The following is an 18,624-nucleotide window of genomic DNA, read 5'->3' as shown; positions in this document are numbered from 1 at the left end:
CAGGCACAGTGGTTCACGCCTGTAATCCAAACACTTTGAAAGGCGGAGAAGGCCAGATTACTTGAGGTCAGGGGTTCAAGACCAGGCTGGCCAACATGGCGGGGCCCTGGACCATACGCTGCTTGACCCCACTGCCCAGAGAACTCCTCAGCCTTCAAGACATGGTTTGATCGGGTTTGGCTATGTCCGCACCCAAAAATCTCATCTGAATAGTAAACCCTGTAATTCCTATGTGTCAAGGGAGAGACCAGGTGGAGGTAATTAAATCATGGGGGTGGTTTCCCCCATGCTCTTGTCATGATAGCGAGTTCTCATGAGATCTGATAGCTTTGTAAGTGTTTGGTAGTTCCTCCTGCGTTCATTCTCCTTCCTCCCACTTTGTGAAGAAGATGCCTTGCACCCCCTTCACCTTCTGCCATGACTGTAAGAATCCTGAGGCCTCACCAGCTGTGCTGAACTGTGAGTAAATTAAACCTCTTTCCTTTATAAATTACCAGCCTTGGTCAGTTCTTTACAGCGTATGCAAAGGGACTGATACATGGCTCAAGCAAGACTTCCTTGACCCACAGGTAGTAGAGATTAGGGTCCCTGGATCCATGCTGTCCCAACCTCGACCAGTATCCGCACCCTATTAAGTCTCCTGTCACAGTGTGGATGTCTGTGTCTGAAACCCACTAAAATATGAACTTCTGAAGAGCAGAGATGGGAGATGGACTGGCAGAAGAGGAGGCTGAAAAAATCTCAAGGAGTCATCACATCAGATGTTGAATAGAAGGCTGCAGGCATATGGACTTGATCCTATAGGTGCAGGGGAGCCATGAAACGAGTTTAAGCAGGGCAGGTGACATGGTCAGACTGGGCCATTAGAAACAATAAGACATACGTCTAAGTGAATGAGGACTGAAAGGTTAGTTTAGGGTTATGGGAATGGTAGAGATGAAAAGAAGACAACAGCTTGTCAAAAGATTTAGGAGGGAGAAGATAGGTCTTGGTGACTAAGTATAAAATCCCAGGCCAGATGCGGTGGCTCAAGCCTGTAATCCTAGCACTTTGGGAGGCTGAGGCGGGCAAATTACCTGAGGTCAGGGGTTCGAGACCAGCCTGGCCAACATGGCAAAAACCCATCTCTACTAAAAAATACAAAAATTAGCCAGTGTGGTGGCACATGCCTGTAATCCCAGGTACTTGGGAGGCTGAGGCAGGAGAATCACTTGAACCTGGGAGGCGGAGGTTGCAGTGAGCCAAGATCGCGCCACTGTACTGCAGCCTGGGTGACAGAGTAAGACTCCGTTGGTTCATGCCTGTAATCCCAGCACTCCGGGAGGCCGAGGCAGGTGGATCACAAGGTCAGGAGTTCTAGACCATCCTGGCCAACATGGTAAAACCCCGTCTCTACTAAAGATACGATAAATTAGCTAGGCATGGTTGCGTGCACCTGTAATCCCAGCTACTCGGGAGGCTGAGGAAGGAGAATCGCTTGAACCTGGGAGATGGAGTGGAGTGAGCCAAGATCGCGCCATTGCACTCCAGCCGGGGCGACAGGGTGAAATTCTGTCTCAAACAACAACAACAAAAAGATCCTGGTACTATTTAGGGAGAAGACTCGTTTACAAGTTGAACAGCTGGGTGGCTAGTGATACCTGTTCTTTTTTTCTTTTTTTTTTTTTTTGAGACGGAGTCTTGCTCTGTCACTAGGTGCTAGGCTAGAGTGCAGTGGCGTGATCTCGGCTCACCGCAACCTCTGCCTCCCGGGTTCAAGCAATTCTCTTGCCTCAGCCTCCCAAGTAGCTGGGACTACAGGCGTGCACCACCACGCCTAGCTAATTTTTGTATTTTAGTAGAGACAAGGTTTCACCATGTTGGCCAGGATAGTCTCGATCTCTTGACCTTGTAATCCACCCACCTCAGCCTCCCAAAGTGCTGAGATTACAGGCATGAGCCACGGCGCCCAGCCAGTAATACCTGTGCTATGGGCTGGAACCAGGGCTGGGAAAGCTGTCTTAGAGAGCATGCCTACTCCCTGGACCTGTCATTGCTTGGCAAATGATGCTCTACTCTAGACCAGGCATCCAGAAGCCCACAGGGAGTGAATGAACCTCCCACATCTCACGACATGGGAGTCAGGTAAAAGGGACCAACCACTTCCCAGAACCCTGGGGAGAGAAGAGGGTTGCCATGAACAAAGAGGTCAGGTACCTTATACACGGTGGTTTTATTTTCAATGGCATCTGCTATTTTTATCATCGGAGAATGAAGCAACTTGATCTCCATTTCAAGTGGGTCCGTGTCACCCAACAGCTCATCAGATTCTCCAGTGGCCAAGCCTTTAAAACAACCAACACCGGTGTCAGGGCCCTGGCTCCCTGCTGTTGCCAGCCCCCTGGTTAGGCCTCAGTGAAAAGGATACGTGGATGCTTCCCAGTAAGAGTCAGATGCAAGAACTTTTTCGCTTCTGCTGAGAGGCCACATGACCAAGAATTAAAAGCATGGGTTTTGCAGTAGGACATTCACTTGCTGGGAGCTGGACTCAGAGCTTTAGCTTCCTCATTTGGAAAATGGGAATTCCACAAGCCCTAGTCACACTGGGCTGCTGCTGTGAAACATGGGAGAGGTCTGTAATGCTCTGGGCCCAAGATACTGCTCTGTGAATGGCAGGCTCTGGGATTCCCTCCCCAGGACCAGGACTTTCCCCTCCTCTCTCTGGCCCCTTGCCTGAAGCTGGCCTCCACTGCAAACCTCAGATGTGTCCACTGCCCTGTGCCTCACTACCCTCATGCCTGCTTCTGTAATTTTGCCCCATTCCCTACCCTGGGCCTTCTAATCCCTACTCACCCTTCAAGATCCAGCACTAGGGCCAACTCATCCAGGAAATGCTCACCACTAACCTGTCCCTCACTGTCTCCTCAATTTCTCAGACCTCAATCTTTTGCCAAAATGCATTCTCGGTGATGGAGCACCTCTTGCCCTTACGTCCAGCCAGGGTCAAGTATCATCACAAGAACATAAGCTCAAACCCCTCTCAACTGCCCTATTTAATAGAAGAGGAAATGAAGGTGAGGTACGACAGCTCATGCCTGTAATCCCAGCACTTTGGGAGGCCAAGGCAGGTGGACTGCTTGAGGTCTGGAATTCGAGACCAGCCTGGCCAACATGGCAAAACCCCATCTCTACTAAAAATAAAAAAATAAGCCAAGCATGGTGCACACCCATAGTCCCAGCTACTCAGGCAGCTGAGGCATGAGAATCACTTGAACCCAGGAGGCAGAGATTGCAGTAAGCCCAGATCATACCACTGTATTCCAACCTGGGCAACAAAGCAAGACTCTGCCTCCAAAAAAAAAAAGGAGGCCAGGCGCAGGGCTCACAGCTGTAATCCCAGCACTTCGGGAGGCTGAGGCAGGTGGAACACGAGGTCAGGAGTTCGAGACCAGCCTGGCCAAGATGGTGAAACCCCATCTCTACTAAAAATACAAAAAAAAAAAAAAAAAAAAAAAAAATTAGCCGGGCATGGTGGCGGGTGTCTGTAATCCCAGCTACTCAGGAGGCTGAGGCAGAGAATTGCTTAAACCCAGGATGCAGAGGTTGCAGTGAGCCAAGATCACGCCACTTCACTCCAGCCTGGGTGACAGAGCAAGACTCTGTCTCAAAAAAAAAAAAAAAAAAAAAAAAAAAAAGAGGAAATTAAAATTCAGAAAAGGGGCTGACTTGCCCAAACTCACATGGGATATAAACTAGAAAGCAGGGAAGTCCTTTTAATCCAATGTGTGATACAAGGACACTAAAAGACCCAGAGAAGGAAAACTACTGGACCTCAAGCAAAAAAAAAAAAAAAACAACAGAGAATCTACAAGTTAAGCTAGCCAAGGCTTCCTCAACTACCCCAGAGTGTCTACAGACAAGCCCAGAGAGCACTGGGCACCTTTCTCAGGCAGGGTAGAGAATGAAGCAAGGGGCCAGGCGTGGTGGCTCATACCTGTAATCCAAGCACTCTGGAGGCCAAGGCGGGTGGATCACCTGAGGTCAGGAGTTCAAGAACAGCCTGACCAACACGGTGAAACCCCATCTTAAAAAAAAAAAAAAAAAAAAAAAAAGACCCAATAACATAGAGAATGAAGCAGGGAGCCACAAGCCAGGGCTGCAGAGAGTAATATCTGAGGAGAGCAAACATTCCCAGGAGTTTCTGAGAGTCACATCTCTGTTCCCCAGCAAATAATCATCAATAAACACTAACATTTACTGAGCATTTATACACTACATGCCAGGCCCTGTTGTTCTAAATGTCTTTTACATATTAAATAAATCCTTATTAACTACCTTATTGGGTGGATTTATTGTCCCCATTTTACAGATGATGTCATTGAAGTGAAGTAATTTGTTTAGCATCGCATAGTAAAAAGGAAACAAAACTCGGATGTGAATCCAGGCAGTCTATACTTTTGGACACCCAGCTCATCGGAGCTGGAAGAGTCTTCAACAGGACAGAACCGGTTCAAAGGCCACCTCTGCTGACATCCTTTTGGCGAATGTCAGCTTTCTGTGACTTGGATACCTTACTCACCAAAGGGGGCAAGCAGGAAAATCTAGAAATGGACCTGAAATGTGTGTGAAAAAGCCTAAGGCAACATGAGAGAGTTTTTAAGAGAACGTCTCAGTCCATTCCAGGTCCCAAGAGACAGGAATGGAGCCTCATATTTCCAGAGCACCTCAATGGGTACCAGGCACTTTCTTTTGTATTTACCAGAAGCTCACCATCGTCCTCTCCTCCCTCCCCCATGCCAGGGCCAGATTAGAATTCCCCACCCTGCAGGAAAAGAAATTAGGCTTACAGCTGGTTAAGCAACTTGCTCAAAGCCCAAGTAGGGTCAAGGAAGGGGGAGGTCAAACGTGGGGTCTGCTGTCAGGTCTATGTGGTCCCACTAGTGCAAGGCCAAGTGCACCCACCCTGCCCACACTTACATTCCATGGTGTCTTCATTGGCCTGCTCAGTATCCTCGATGTCAAAGACCTCGGTCATTTCCTTAACGATCTCCGCACTGAGATGGGCGGGCAGAGTGTGAGTAGGTGGTGGTGGTATATAGAAGCTGATCTTCCCACTGCATTGGGAGATAGGGAAGATGAGTAATGCTGTCACTGACAGAACCAATGACCAATCCCAGAGAAACAGCAAGAGAACAAGAAAACCCAGACAGTGGCTTCTGAACAAGGAGGAGTTGAGTTGCTGGATAATCACTGGGCATAAAGTCTCCAGCAGAACGTGACCCAGCACCTTGGCCATCCTCTGCCCTGAGACACAGGAAGCCAGGCTGCCCCAGCAGCTGCAATGGGCACAGATGAACCCCTTTGTGGGGCCAGGTTCCCAGCAGGCCTCACCCTTACCCCTAACCCCCTCCTCACCTGACCCAATCAGCTAAGACAGCTTTGGCCGCCTGTTCCTGACTGTATATGCCTCCCTTCTTCTTCTTCCCCAAACGGTGGGCCACTGCCGTGAGAAAGTGCTCAGTGGTCTGGAACCCAGAGATGCCGTAGTAGTTGGAAATCTGGTGAAGGCAGGAAGGAGAGAAGTCATGAGGACGAATGAAGGGCCCTTGGAGCAGGGCAGGGCATCAGCCAGGGCTCTGCTGCAGACCTCCTCCAGGTTGCAGCGCTGCAGGATGGTCTCCACCGGGGTCACAGGGTCTGCCAGCTTCTGCACGTGGACGCAGTTACGCAGGATGGTGCCCACCTCGGAGTTGGGCCCTGGGACAATGCCTGGAGCATCCAGCAGCCGGATGAACTTGTCCAGGTGGACCTCCTGCATGAATCTAGGATGGGGAAGAAGAAAGCCTAGAGGCCCCAATCACGAAGGTGGGCCTGGGACGTGGGGGTGTAAAGGAGTGACGGGAGAGTGATTAGTGATGAAGGTGGAGACGTAGAGCTGGAGGGGGGATGACTGGGGCTCTACAGACTTGGGGCTGATTCTGTTCTAGCCTCTGCCACTGGGGACTGAGCTGCAGGACCTTGGGCAAGCGTGACTCTCCAAGCCTCGGCTGCTTCATCCAGGCAGCAGAGCTCCCATTAGTACCCCAATCTTGTATGGCTATTCAGAAGCTTCAAGCCACTAACGGGAAGCACCCATCTGGGCACCTGGCTTACATCTAGGGTGTGTCAGGAAAATGAGGGCTATGGAGACTCCCATGCCTCGGGAAAGCATCAGGGGATGGTCCACAATAAGGAAAGGGACAGGGGCTGAAGGCATGGGAGTAGGGGGGAAATGGGAGGGTCAAGGAATTGTGGAGTTGGGGAGCAAGCAGGTGCTTACTTGGTAATCCCAGGAACGGCTCCTACGCTGCATGCGCGGCTGCGCTTCAGGCTATTGATAAGGCTGCTCTTCCCAACATTGGGAAGACCTGCAAAGTAGCAGCAGATGGCTCAGGGCGGGAGAGGCCCTCAGGAACACTCAGGCCAGCATGTATGAGGGAGGCCCCGCCAGAGGCAGTGACCAGGCCATGAGGAAGGCAAAAAATTGAGCCTGGCCTCCTCCCTTCCCACCCCAGGCCCTGAGCCAGCCCCTACAGGGCCTTTCTACCTCTCCCCTCCAATTGTAAGCATGCTAGATAGGTACAGCCATCTCTCTAGATGTGACACCAAGCTCCCACCCACAACCAGCCAGGCAGAAGTCCTCAGTGCAAGGCCTCGGTGGCACAATCCAACAGAAGGTGGACATCAAGAAATGTCTAAGAAACAGAGAACCACCTGTCCGGGTGTATCATTCCATGGATGGGGATGGAGGTCATCTCCAGATGCAAGTCTCTCTGAGCAGCTATCTACCTGAGGTATGTCTTTTTCTGTTTGGGCATCTGTCAGCCATTCTCAGCCTGTAGATGTCTTTCTGTTTCCCCTCACTGGGCCTCATTCTCACCGTTCTCTTTCTGTACGTGCTCAATTTACATAAGTGTACTATTCTCTCAGGCATATGCTTGTTTCAACTCGAGAAAGCTGATTGCCAAAAGAAAAAAAAAGTATATGTCTAAGTATACCTCTTGTGCATGAAGTCCCTGCACACCTCTCTCCCCCCTCCCTCTCTCTAGCTCATTCTCATTCTAAATATCACCATGCATGGAAGTCTCTGCACACCCACCCACTCACTCTCTCACTCTCACTCTCTCTCTCTCTCTCTCTCTCTCTCTATCTCTTGGTCATTCCCATTCTCAGTATTGCCACTTTTTCCTTTTCTTGTCTCTCTCCCACTTGGTTTCTTTCTCTATCTTGTCTTTGTTATCTGGGCCGGTCACTTTGTGGATGGCCCTCTGTATGTGTCTCACGGTGTCTCTTCTACTGTCTGCCTGTCTGTGCCTCCTCCTTAACCTGCTCTCTGTATGTCTATTTCTCTGCATAGGTACACATATCTGCCTCATCGTGACATGTCTGTGTATCTGTGTTCCTCTGTGACTCTGGGTATGTGATTATGTTCGAAGGTCAAAGTGTATGTAGGCACATGTGTCTTCTTTTTTTTTTTGAGACAGGGTCTCACTCTGTCGCCCAGGCTGGAGTACAGTGACGCGATATTGGCTCACTGTAACCTCCGCCTCCCAGATTCAAGCGATTCCTCTGCCTTGGCCTCCCAAGTAGTTGGAATTATAGACGCTCGCCACCCCACCGGGCTAATTTTTGTATTTTTAGTAGATGCGGGGTTTCGCAATGTAGGCCAGGCTGGTCTCAAACTCCTGACCTCAAGTGGTTGGCCTGCCTCGGCCTCCCAAAGTGCTGGGGCTACAGGCATGAATGAGCCGCCACATCCGGCCCTCCTTGTGTTTCTATGTGTGTTGGGGGAGCAGCGTTAGGGTGGGTATGTGTGAGAAGGGCTTGGTTTGCATGCATTTTGACTCTGGATCTGTCTCTCTAGATGCGCCTCCTCTGGATCTCTGGGTCTGCAGCGTGGGTCTGTGTGTTTGTGGATCTGTATGTATGCTTAGAGCTACGTGTATGTATTCCTCTGTATCTACATTCTTATCCAGTCTACTTCCATGTATATCTCTCCCTGAATCTGTCTCTATCCCTGGAACGTTTGCCTCTCTCATTCTTTCTTTGGGAACACATGTCTGCCTCTCCACATGCATGGGGTATCTCTACCCTTCCTATGTCTCCCTCTGCAGAACTCTGTATGTGTGCCTGTCTCTATGTCCCTTTTGGTATTTCTGATTCTATCTCCCTCTTTGCACACCTCCATCATGTAAATTTGTCCCCTCTTTTCATTCCCCACAACCCTGCCATCTGGCTTCCCCGTTCATTCTCCAGGTCTTCTTCTGTGTCTATACAGGTATCTGTACCTGTAACTTCTCCGTGTCCAGCTCTCTCTCCAATGTCTTTCTCTCGTGGCTTCACGCTTCGCTTTCTCTCTCTGATGATCTATATCTCTGCCTCTCTCACTTTCCCTACTCCATTCTCATCCCCCCTCCCTCAGGAACCTGTGTTCCAGAAAGGGCCAGGATTGATCCTCAGCTCTACCTTGTCTCACACAGGGCTGGGCTCCACAAATCCCTTTGCCCTTCTCTGGGCCTCACAAAGTATTCTCATCTCTAAAAGATAGATGGTCAGCCCTCCCTTCCATAGCTCTAGTAAGATGAGATGGTGCCAACTCCAAGCCTGGTACCCTGCATTTGCTCCATGGTTCTAATACTCAATACACAGTGATGCCCACCAATCCAATTTACCCTTCCTGAACCACTCCTCTCTTCCCCCAAAAGACAACGAAACTCCCAGGATCCTTTCCCCCAATGAAGTGACCCCCTAAGAAAGAAGCCTGGGCCCCGTGACCACCCAGCAAGTCTTACCCACAACACCCACACGAATGTGGGTACGCACTTCACCAAGGCGGCAATAGTTCCCCAGAACCCTCATGAGGTTTTCAGCTCCAAAGCAGGCTTTGCTTTTTAGCATTGACTCAGAGGCCTGATCTACTGGTACACTGCAACGATTCTGGAAAACAGGTAAATATTACAGAAGAGACATCAGGTGGCAGATGAGGTCTGACCCCAGATTTCCAACTTTCAGGGCCTCCCTATGATCACTGAGCTCCTCAGCCTGAAACAGAAGGCTTTGCACACACATCCTGAACACGTATCACTTCCCCATTCCCCTCCACTTTGTGTTTCCAGTCTTCTCTGCCCCCGCCTCTGGCTGGACACATGTCACTTGCTTCCCTCGGCAATGGCAGGATGGCATCCTGGCTCTAGATAGGCCAGGTCTGAGCTCCAGGTCTACTTCTCACAGGCCTATGCCCAGCAAAGCCGGCTTCTTTTCTGCAGGCCTCAGTGCCCTGTGTGTACAACAGGGATGCCCAGCCTCCCTGCCTGCGCAGGGATGAGAGGGTGTCTGGCCCACAGCCTACTCTCCCTCAATTCCTCACACAGGACAAGGCCATCCCAACCTTTACTCCTGATGCCACCTCCTCTGCCCAGAATTCCCTCCTTCATCTTCCATTACTTTTTTTCTTTGAGACAGAGTCTCACTCTATCACCCAGGCAGGAGTCCAGTGGCACGATCTCGGCTCACTGCAACCTCTGCCTCCCAGGTTCAAGTGACTCTCATGCCGCAACCTCCCAAGTAGCTGAGACTACAGGCATGCATCACCACACCCAGCTAATTTTTGTATTTTTAGTAGAGACAGGGTTTCACCATTTTGGCCAGACTGGTCTCGAACTCCTGGCATCAAGCAATCTGCCGACCTTGGCCTCCCAAAGTGCTGGGATTATAGGCATGAGCCACTATGCCCGGCCACAGCATTGTTTCTAGTATCACAAAATTGGAATTAGCCTAAATATCCATCAATAAGAAAACAGGTTAAAAAGCTATATCCTTAAAGCGGAATACAAATGAAACACAGCTATCAGAAAAGGCAGCTTCTGGCTGGGTGCGGTGGCTCACGCCTACATTCCCGCACTTTGGGAGGCCAATGTGGGTGGATCACCTGAGGTCAGGAGTTCGAGACCAGCCTGGCCAACATGGCAAAACCGCATCTCTACTAAAAATACAAAAATTAGCTGGATGTGGTAGCATGCGCCTGTAATTCCAGCCACTCAGGAGGCTGAAGCAGGAGAATCGCCTGAACCCAGGAGGTGGAAGTTCCAGTGAGCCAAGACTGCACCAGTGCACTCCAGCCTGGGCAATAGATCTGAGACTGAATCTCAAAAAAACACAGAAAAGGTGGCTTCTATTTTTGCCATCAAAAAGGCCAAGAAGCCAGATGCAGTGGCTTACTCCTGTAATCCCAGCACTTTGGGAGGCTGAAGCAGGTGGATCACTTGAGGTTGGGAGTTTGAGACCAGCCTAGCCAACACAGTGATATCCCATCTCCACTTTTAAAAAAAAAAAAATCGGCCAGACGTGGTGGTGCATTCCTGTCATCTCAGCTACTCAGGAGGCTGAGGCAGGAGAATCGCTTGAACCCAGGAGACAGAAGTGTCAGTGAGCGGAATCGCGCCACCACACCCCAGCCTGGGCAACAAGAGCAAAACTCCGTCTCAAAAAAAAAAAAAAAAAAAAGAATGGCAAGAATTATAAATAAGGTATCATGTTTCTGAAAGATTTAAAAAGTTTAATGCTATCAAATGTTGCCAAGGGTATAGGAAAAGAGGCCCTCTCACGCATTCATCTACCCCAGTGGTGGGCGTATAAATTGCTACAGCCATCATGGAGGGCAATATCAGGGTCTGGGAAAATGTAAAATGCAGAAAAGCTATGACTCAGCCACTCCCTGTCTCCATGTCACCTACACACACACTTGCCCATGTGCCAAGGAGACACGTGAAAGGGTGTTTGTGGAAGCCCAGGTTTTAACGATAAGAAACTGGAAACTAATTGTATTCAGCATCAAAAAGACACATCTCTGTAGAAAGATGTCCAAGAGAGAAAAACACCACATAGTATTATGTGTTTTTGACATATTATGATACACATAAGACTTCCAAACAATATTCCCTCTTTACATATATACTTGTATGTATATCCAAAGCACAGAATAACATTTAGAGGAAAGCCAAGTACAGTGGCTTATGCCTGTAATCTCTGCAGTTTGGAAAGCTGAGGTGGGAGAGTTGTTTGAGGCCAGGAGTTCGAGACCAGCCTGGGCAACAAAGCAAGACCCCCATCTCGGGGGAGAGTGGTGGCCCATGCCTGTAATCCGAGCACTTTGGGAGGCCAAGGCAGGCAGATCACCTGAGGTCAGGAGTTTAAGACAAGCCTGGCCAACACGGTGAAACCCTATCTCTACTAAAATACACACACCAAAAAAAATTAGCCAGGCATGATGGCAGGTGCCTGTAATCCTAGCTACTCGGGAGAGTCACTTGAACCCAGGAGATGGTGGTTGCAGTAAGCCGAGATCGTGCCACTACACTCCAGCTTGGGTGGCTGAGCAAGACTCCACCTGAAATTTAAAAAGAAAAGCCCAGGCATAGTGACTCACGCCTGTAATCTCAGCACTTTGGGAGGCTGAGGCAAGAGGATCACCTGAGGTCGGGAGTTCAAGACCAGCCTGACCAACATGGTGAAACCCCGTCACTAGTAAAAGTACAAAATTAGCTGGATGTTGTGGCACATGCCTGTAATCCCAGCTACTCAGGAGGCTGAGGCAGGAGAATCACTTGAACCCAGGAGGCAGAGGTTGCAGTGAGCTGAGATCGCGCCATTGCACTTCAGCGTGGGCAACAAAAGTGAAAATCCGTCTCAAAAAAAAAAAAAAAAAAAAAAAAGAACAGCAAGACTTCATCGCTACAAAAAAATAAAAGATTAGCCTGGCGTGGTGACATGCACCTATACTCCAAGGTATTCAGGGGGCTAAGGCAGGAAGATGGCTTGAACCCAGGAGTGTGAGGTTGCAATGAGCTATCATCACCACTGCACTGAAGCCTGGGTGACCAATTGAGACCCTGTATCTAAAACAAATAAAATCTGGAAGAACACACACCAAACTGTCAATGGTTAGTTACCACTGGGCATGAATAAAGGACACTAGAATTAGGAAGACTCGTAAAAGGGTATTTAAGCTTTATCTGTAGTAGATTTTATTTTTTCTACTTTATTTTTTAAGAAGTTTAACATCCACCCAAAACCTAAAATGCAATAAAAAAAATGCAATAAAAAAAAAAGAAAAAAAAAAGAAAAAGAAAAAGAAAAAAAAAAAAAATCCGCCAGGCGCGGTTAAATTACGGCTAGACTAAATTTACAGTTAAATTACGGGCGTGGTTAGATTACACTCATGCCTGATCATGAGGTCAAGAGATCGAGACCATCCCGGTCAACATGGTGAAATCCCGTCTCTACTAAAAATACAAAAAATTAGCTGGGCATGGTGGCACGTGCCTGTAATCCCAGCTACTCAGGAGGCTGAGGCAGGAGAATTGCCTGAACCCAGGAGGCGGAGGTTGCGGTGAGCCGAGATCACGCCAAAAAAAAAAAAAAAAAAGTTTAACATCCAGCGCAAAATTGAAAAAAAATATCCCTTAGTATCCAATTTCTCTCCCCAGAAGCAATCTGTTTCTGTATTAATATTTTACAATGAATACATATTTCTCTACTAATGATGTAATTATGAAGAACTGTGATTTGTTTCAAAGAGAAAAATGAATGAAGGTCTATGTATTTTTTAAAGTTAAGAAGTAGTTGGTTGGGCACAGTGGCTCACACCTGTAGTCCTAGCACTTTGGGAGGCCAAGGCTGGTGGATCATCTGGGGTCAGGAGTTCGAGACAGTCTGGCCAACATGATGAAACCCCATCTCTACTAAAAAACAAATACAAAACTTAGCCGCAATCCCAGCTACTCTGGAGGCTGAGGCACAAGAATCGCTTGAACCCAGGAGACAGATATTGCAGTGAGCTGAGATGGTGCCACTGTACTCCAGCCTGGGTGACAGAGTAAGACTGTCTCAAAAAATAAAAAATAAAGTTAGGCCGGGAGCAGTGGCTCACACCTGTAATCCCAGCACTCTGGAAGGCCAAGGCAGGTGGATCACCTGAGGTCAGGAGTTCAAGAACAACCTGGCCAACATGGCGAAACCCCATCCCGTCTCTACTAAAAATACAAAAATTAGCTGGCCGTGGTGGTGCCCGTGCCTGCAGTCCCAGCTACACAGGAGGCTGAGGCAGGAGAATTGCTTGAACCTGGCAGGCAGTGGTTGCAGTGAGCCAAGAACATGCCACTGCACTCCAGCCTGGGCGACAGAGTGAGACTCCTGTCTCAAAAAAATAAATAAATAAAGTTAGCAAGTAGTTAACTGCATTTTCCAAATTGCCTGTAGACATTATGTATTATCCTTACAATCGAAAAAAATACTTACTGAAGAGTGATAATAACAGAAGTGAAGTTAAGCTAATATTAAGAAGTCACTGGCCAGGTGTGGTGGCTCACACCTGTAATCCCAGCACTTTGAGAGGCCAAGGCGGGCAGATCACCTGAGGTCAGGAGTTCAAGACCAGCCTGGTCAATATGGCGAAACCCCGTCTCTACTAAAAATACAAAAATTAGCTGGGTGTGGTGGCATGTGCCTGTAATCCCAGCTACTCAGGAGGCTGAGGCAGGAGAATCATTTGAACCCCAGAGGTGGAGGTTGCAGTGAGCCAAGATTACGCCACTGCACTCCAGCCCAGGCAACAAGAGCAAAACCCCACCTCAAAAAAAGAGAAAAAAAGTCACTCAGTGGAGCAAAAGGCTCAAAGTTGAAGTCCCAGTTCAATTACTGAAGGGCTGGAGGTCTCAGACCAAGTCACAAACTGCCAACTCTGGCCCCAAGCTCCCCTGAAAGAGGCTAGTTGACGCTAGCCCTAGGCTTACCAGGTTTTTGACCTGATGCTGGGTACTGGCCTTGAAAGCCACGGTTGGCAACTCATTCCGAAGGTAATCCAGCCATTTCTCCACAACCTCCTTGGGAACCAGGTCTAGGGTAAATACAGGAACAGATGGGGCTGGTAAGCAGAACAACACGTCCATGGTTCCCTCCAAAGACACCTCCACCCACACCCAAAGCTAGGCCCACCTATCATCAACAGGTCTCTACACTGGCCCTGTCAGTCCTACACAGTCCCCAGGATGGAGTTAGAAAGCACAGTCTGGTCTATGAGATGTCCTAGCCCTCCCTGAGGGGGCCTCTGTTCCCTCAGGGCAAATGGACAAACTAGCTGTCTGGTCCCAAATGTACTCTTTCCAAAACAGCGCCCGGAGCATCAGAGGCCTCCCAAATGCTGTGTTTCCCATCCCCTCTCTGGATCATTCTAGGTTAGGCTGAATGTCAAAGATCACCGTAACAAGAATGGCTATCTGCCGGGTGCGGTGGCTCACGCCTGTAATCCCAGCACTTTGGGAGGCTGAGGGGGGCAGATCACCTGAGGTCAGGAGTTCGAGACCAGCCTGACCAATATGGTGAAACCCCATCTTTAAAAAAAAAAAAAAAAAAATGGCTATCATGTGTGAAGTAATGGCCATGTACCAAGCATTGAATCATTAATTCTCACAACAAATCTGTGAAGTTGGGATAGTCGTGGCCCATTTTACAGCTAGAGAAACAGGAGCTCTTGGAGGTGGCATGACTTATCCAGTATCTCAGAGAAAAGAATCAGGACAGGTGGGGAGCCGAGCCCCAGACCTGAGTGACTCCTAAGCCCACGTGCTCCTCTGCCCCAGTCTTTGTGTTCCAGCTTGAGTGAGAGGAACTTTCCAGGGTTGTCCAGTCACAGAGAAGGCTCAAAATGGCAAGAACAGGGGACTGAGAGGCAGACAGGCTTGGACTCCACACCTAACCTGTACCATACTCTGTGATACAGGCTTTGAAAATTGGAACTAAAATTTCTACTTTGCATGACTATTATGAGTACTATTGAATTGCTGGGTTCAGGGTCCGGTCCAAGCTAAACTTTCAAGATGGCCTGGCCCCTCCCCTATCACACCCACTCCTGCCTAACACCCACCAATCTTGTTCAAGACCAGGACCAGCTTCTTGTTGCCTTGGGCTCGCAAGACGGCCTCCTCCATTTGGAAGCAGCGGCAGCCTAATGGGTCTCTGGCATCCAGGACTTCCAGAATCACATCAGAGTATTCCACCACCTACAGGGCAGAGGACCGAGGGATGAGGGCAGGGATAGAACAGGGTAGCAGTGACACAGGCCCGTGAAACAGTAAGTCTCCATCTCTGCCAGGAAAAACCAGAAACGGAGAGGAAATGGGGCTGGACTAAAGCCCTCCCCAAAACTCTGAAGAAATGGAACCCTGTACCTTACGGAACTCCTTGTAATAAGCCTTCCTTGTGGCCTCGTCATCCAACTGAGGAAACATATTTAATTCCTGCAAAACTTCCTCCTAAAGGAGAAAAAAGAGAATGGTCCAGGGGCAGAGTCGGGGAGAGAGAGAGAGAGATAAGGGAAGCAGGGCTTTGGAAACTATAGGAGGTCAAAAAAAACCACGTGAGTCTCAGCCCACCAAAAAGTAGCTCTGACCAACTAATAAAGCTGGGAACTGGAAGAAAAATGAACAGACCCCCATGGCTCTTGTGTGCGCCTATGTGTATGTGTGTGCTCGAGCACCAGCTGGAGACCTGAGTGTGCACAGGGGTGTGAAAGGGAGGGAGGGAAGAGGGAGGTGTGAGAAAAAAACAATCTATGAGGGACATAGGATGGGGGAGGCAAGACACACACGCATGTCAGGAAGGGGAGCAGCAGTTGGCAAGCGTGTGTTCTGTGTGTGAGACAAGAACATCTGCCAAAAAGCAGCAAGAAGCCCTAGAAGGAAGACGACATCCCCTCACATATGCTCCTCTCTGTCTCTCAATCTCGTCCTCATATTCTCACTCCCTCTCCCCCAACCCCATCCCCTGGACACACCTACCTCTCCCAGCCCCCAGCCCTACCACCAGCCCCAGTCTTTAGGCTCAACCTTGGGAGACAGGAGCTCTCCGGGGGTGTCCAGTCACAGGTAAGGCTCAAAATGGCCCTTTATCTCCATCCCTCTCTCCCTCCCTTCATCCATCCATCCCGAAGGTTTTCCATCCTCTCTGCACTGATTCCCTTGCTCCCCTCCAACGACTTCACACCCTTCCTTCTTCCCTTTCACGGAAAAAAGGCAAAAGACGCTTTTGAGCAAGCCTACCCAGGAGCCAGGGCTGCACTCTTACCTTATGCTCAAACTCCTCCTGGCGTCTCAGGACATCCTGACAGTAGCTCTCCATGGTCCTGCGTTTTTGTCTTTCTTGCTCGCGGGCAGCTTGCTGCATCTCCCTCATCTCCTTAACCTAAAAAGGGAACACACACTGGGACTGGAGCTGACTGGGTCTGCAGCCTAAGGGAGGGATGGGTGACAGAGGAAATGGCGCAACACGGCAGAGGTGGGAGGAGCAGGGTCCAGGGAGAGGGAAGATATGATAGCAGGAGATGACGGTTTGAGAAGAAGAAAAAGACATGAAGGGAAGAAAAGAGTGGCAGACAAAAATAAAAAAGAGGGTATATAAAGCAGAGACAGAAGGTATCCTAGGCAGGCAGAATCACTTAATACCAGAGATGGAAAGAGACCAAGGTCCTGGGATGCTCCATCTTTTTTTTTTTTTTTGAGACAGAGTTTTTGCTCTTGTTGCCCAGGCTGGAGTGCAATGGTGCAATCTCGGCTCACCGCAACCTCTGCCTCCCAGGTTCAAGTCATTCTCCTGCCTCAGCCTCCCAAGTAGCTGGGATTACAGGCATGTGCCACCACACACAGCTAATTTTGTATTTTTAGTAGAGATGAGGCTTCTCCATGTTGGTCAGGCTGGTCTTAAACTCCCAAGCTCAAGTGATCCACCTGACTCAGCATCCCAAAGTGCTGGGATTACAGGCATCAGCCACCGTACCCAGCTAATGCTCCATCATTTAAAGGAAGAAGGCCAGGCACAGTAGCTCAAATCTGTAATCTCAGCAGTTTGAGAGGCCAAGGTGGGCAAATCACCTGAGGTCAGGAGTTCAAGACCAGCCTGACCAACATGATGAAACCGCCGTCTCTACTAAAAATACAAAAATTAGCTGGGCGTGGTGGCAGGCGCCTATAATCCCAGCTACTCAGGAGGCTGAGGCAGGAGAATTGCTTGAACCCAGAGGCAGAGGTTGCAGTGAGCCAAGATCGCGCCATTGCACTCCAGCCTGGGCAACACAGCAAGCCTCCATCTCAAAAAATATATACATACAAAATTAGCCAGGCATGGTGGTGAGCACCTATAATCCCAGCTACTCAGGAGGCTAAGGCAGGAGAATTGCTCGAACCTGGGAGGTGGAGGTTGTAGTGAGCCGAGATCACACCATTGCACTCCAGCAGGGGCAACAAGAGCGAAACTCCATCTCAAAAAATAAATAAATAAAAAGGGCCGGGCGTGGTGGCTCACGCCTATAATCACAGCACTTTGGGAGGCCGAGGCAGGTAGATCACAAGGTCAAGAGATCGAGACCATGCTGGTCAGCACTGTGAAATCCCGTCTCTACTAAAAATACAAAAATTAGCTGGGCATGGTGGCACACATCTGTAATCCCAGCTACTCGGGAGGCTGAGGCAGGAGAATTGCTTGAACCCAGGAGGCGGAGGTTGCAGTGAGCCGAGATCGCGCCATTGCACTCCAGCCTGGGTAACAAGAGTGAAACTCCGTCTCAAAAAAATAAAAAATAAAAAGGATAAGGAAGAGGAAAAAGTAGCAAAAGAGACTGCCAATGGCTAGTCAAAGAGGAAGACATCCAGGAGATTGAGATGACAAGAAAGTCCAGGTACTTCAGGGAAAGCGTGGCCTCAAATGCTGAGCATTCGGTAAGATGAGGGAAGAACACTACCCATGAATGTGATGTCAGGGAAGGCGCTGATGAGGGCAGCAGGGGTAGTGTCAGCAGAGCAGTGGAAGCATAAGCCAGACAGCAATGGACTGGGTGGGGAGCAAATGGAGACATAAATCCAGTATCACGGGAACCTCCCTCTCTCCTAGCTTCAACCAGTAGCCTCAACAACCCTAACACCTCTTGCCTTTGCCCGTCCATTCAACACTTCTGCGGACCTGGCATTCAAGGCAGGACCTCTCTCTCCCCACCAAGGCTAAAAGCTTACCCTCTTCTTCTTCGATTCAGCCTCTCGATTGGCATGACCACTGCAGTGAACCAAACGAGGTGCAGAGGGCACTTTGGAGGCCGCTTTCTTCCCATTTTGCTTTGCAGGCTGCCCACCACATAAGAGAAAAAAAAACCAGAGGTAATTAACCCATGGAAATCACCTCAAAAAGGCCACAGGAAGCCCTAGAAGGAATTCAACATCCCCTCATAAATGCTCCTTGTATTTCTCAATCCTCTCACTCGGGCTCCATCCCCAAAGATCTGCCCATCTGGCTGGTTACAGCGCCTGTCTACCACAGCCAGGCAGGGACTGACGGGAGACCTCTCGGAGGGGAAGAGCAGCTGGGAAGGTTTCCCAAGGCCCAGGGAAAACCTTTCTAGATAAGCAGCTCTCAAAATGCGGTCCTCAGACCAGCAGTGGCAGCAGCACCTGGGAACTTGCCAGAAATACAAATCACCAGATGCCTGATCCAGACCTACTGAATCAGAAACTCTGAGGTGCGGCCCAGTAATCGATGTTTTCACTCATCCTCCAGGTGATGCTAGAG

At 49.4% G+C, this 18,624-nt stretch overlaps 1 protein-coding gene across 7 annotated transcripts in view; it reads right to left on the bottom strand.

The window, feature by feature from the left end:
* GNL3L (G protein nucleolar 3 like) overlaps positions 1–18,624 on the bottom strand; it is a 96,494-nt gene that overhangs the window by 64,627 nt on the left and 13,243 nt on the right. For all 7 annotated transcript variants that reach the window (XM_074391827.1, XM_039475703.2, XM_074391826.1 and 4 more), the window contains exons 4-14: positions 18,075–18,182; positions 16,138–16,254; positions 15,243–15,326; positions 14,939–15,074; positions 13,809–13,912; positions 8,811–8,955; positions 6,299–6,386; positions 5,627–5,801; positions 5,395–5,537; positions 4,957–5,093; positions 2,197–2,324 (exon numbers count right to left, since the gene is read on the bottom strand). In XM_074391827.1, the coding sequence (XP_074247928.1) occupies positions 2,197–2,324; positions 4,957–5,093; positions 5,395–5,537; positions 5,627–5,801; positions 6,299–6,386; positions 8,811–8,955; positions 13,809–13,912; positions 14,939–15,074; positions 15,243–15,326; positions 16,138–16,254; positions 18,075–18,182 (1,365 nt within the window). The remainder of the gene's footprint in view (positions 1–2,196; positions 2,325–4,956; positions 5,094–5,394; positions 5,538–5,626; positions 5,802–6,298; positions 6,387–8,810; positions 8,956–13,808; positions 13,913–14,938; positions 15,075–15,242; positions 15,327–16,137; positions 16,255–18,074; positions 18,183–18,624) is intronic.

This window comes from Saimiri boliviensis, chromosome X, assembly GCF_048565385.1.
Source record: "Saimiri boliviensis isolate mSaiBol1 chromosome X, mSaiBol1.pri, whole genome shotgun sequence".
Classification (NCBI taxonomy): domain Eukaryota; kingdom Metazoa; phylum Chordata; class Mammalia; order Primates; family Cebidae; genus Saimiri; species Saimiri boliviensis.
This window is presented reverse-complemented; position numbering and strand designations above follow the sequence as displayed.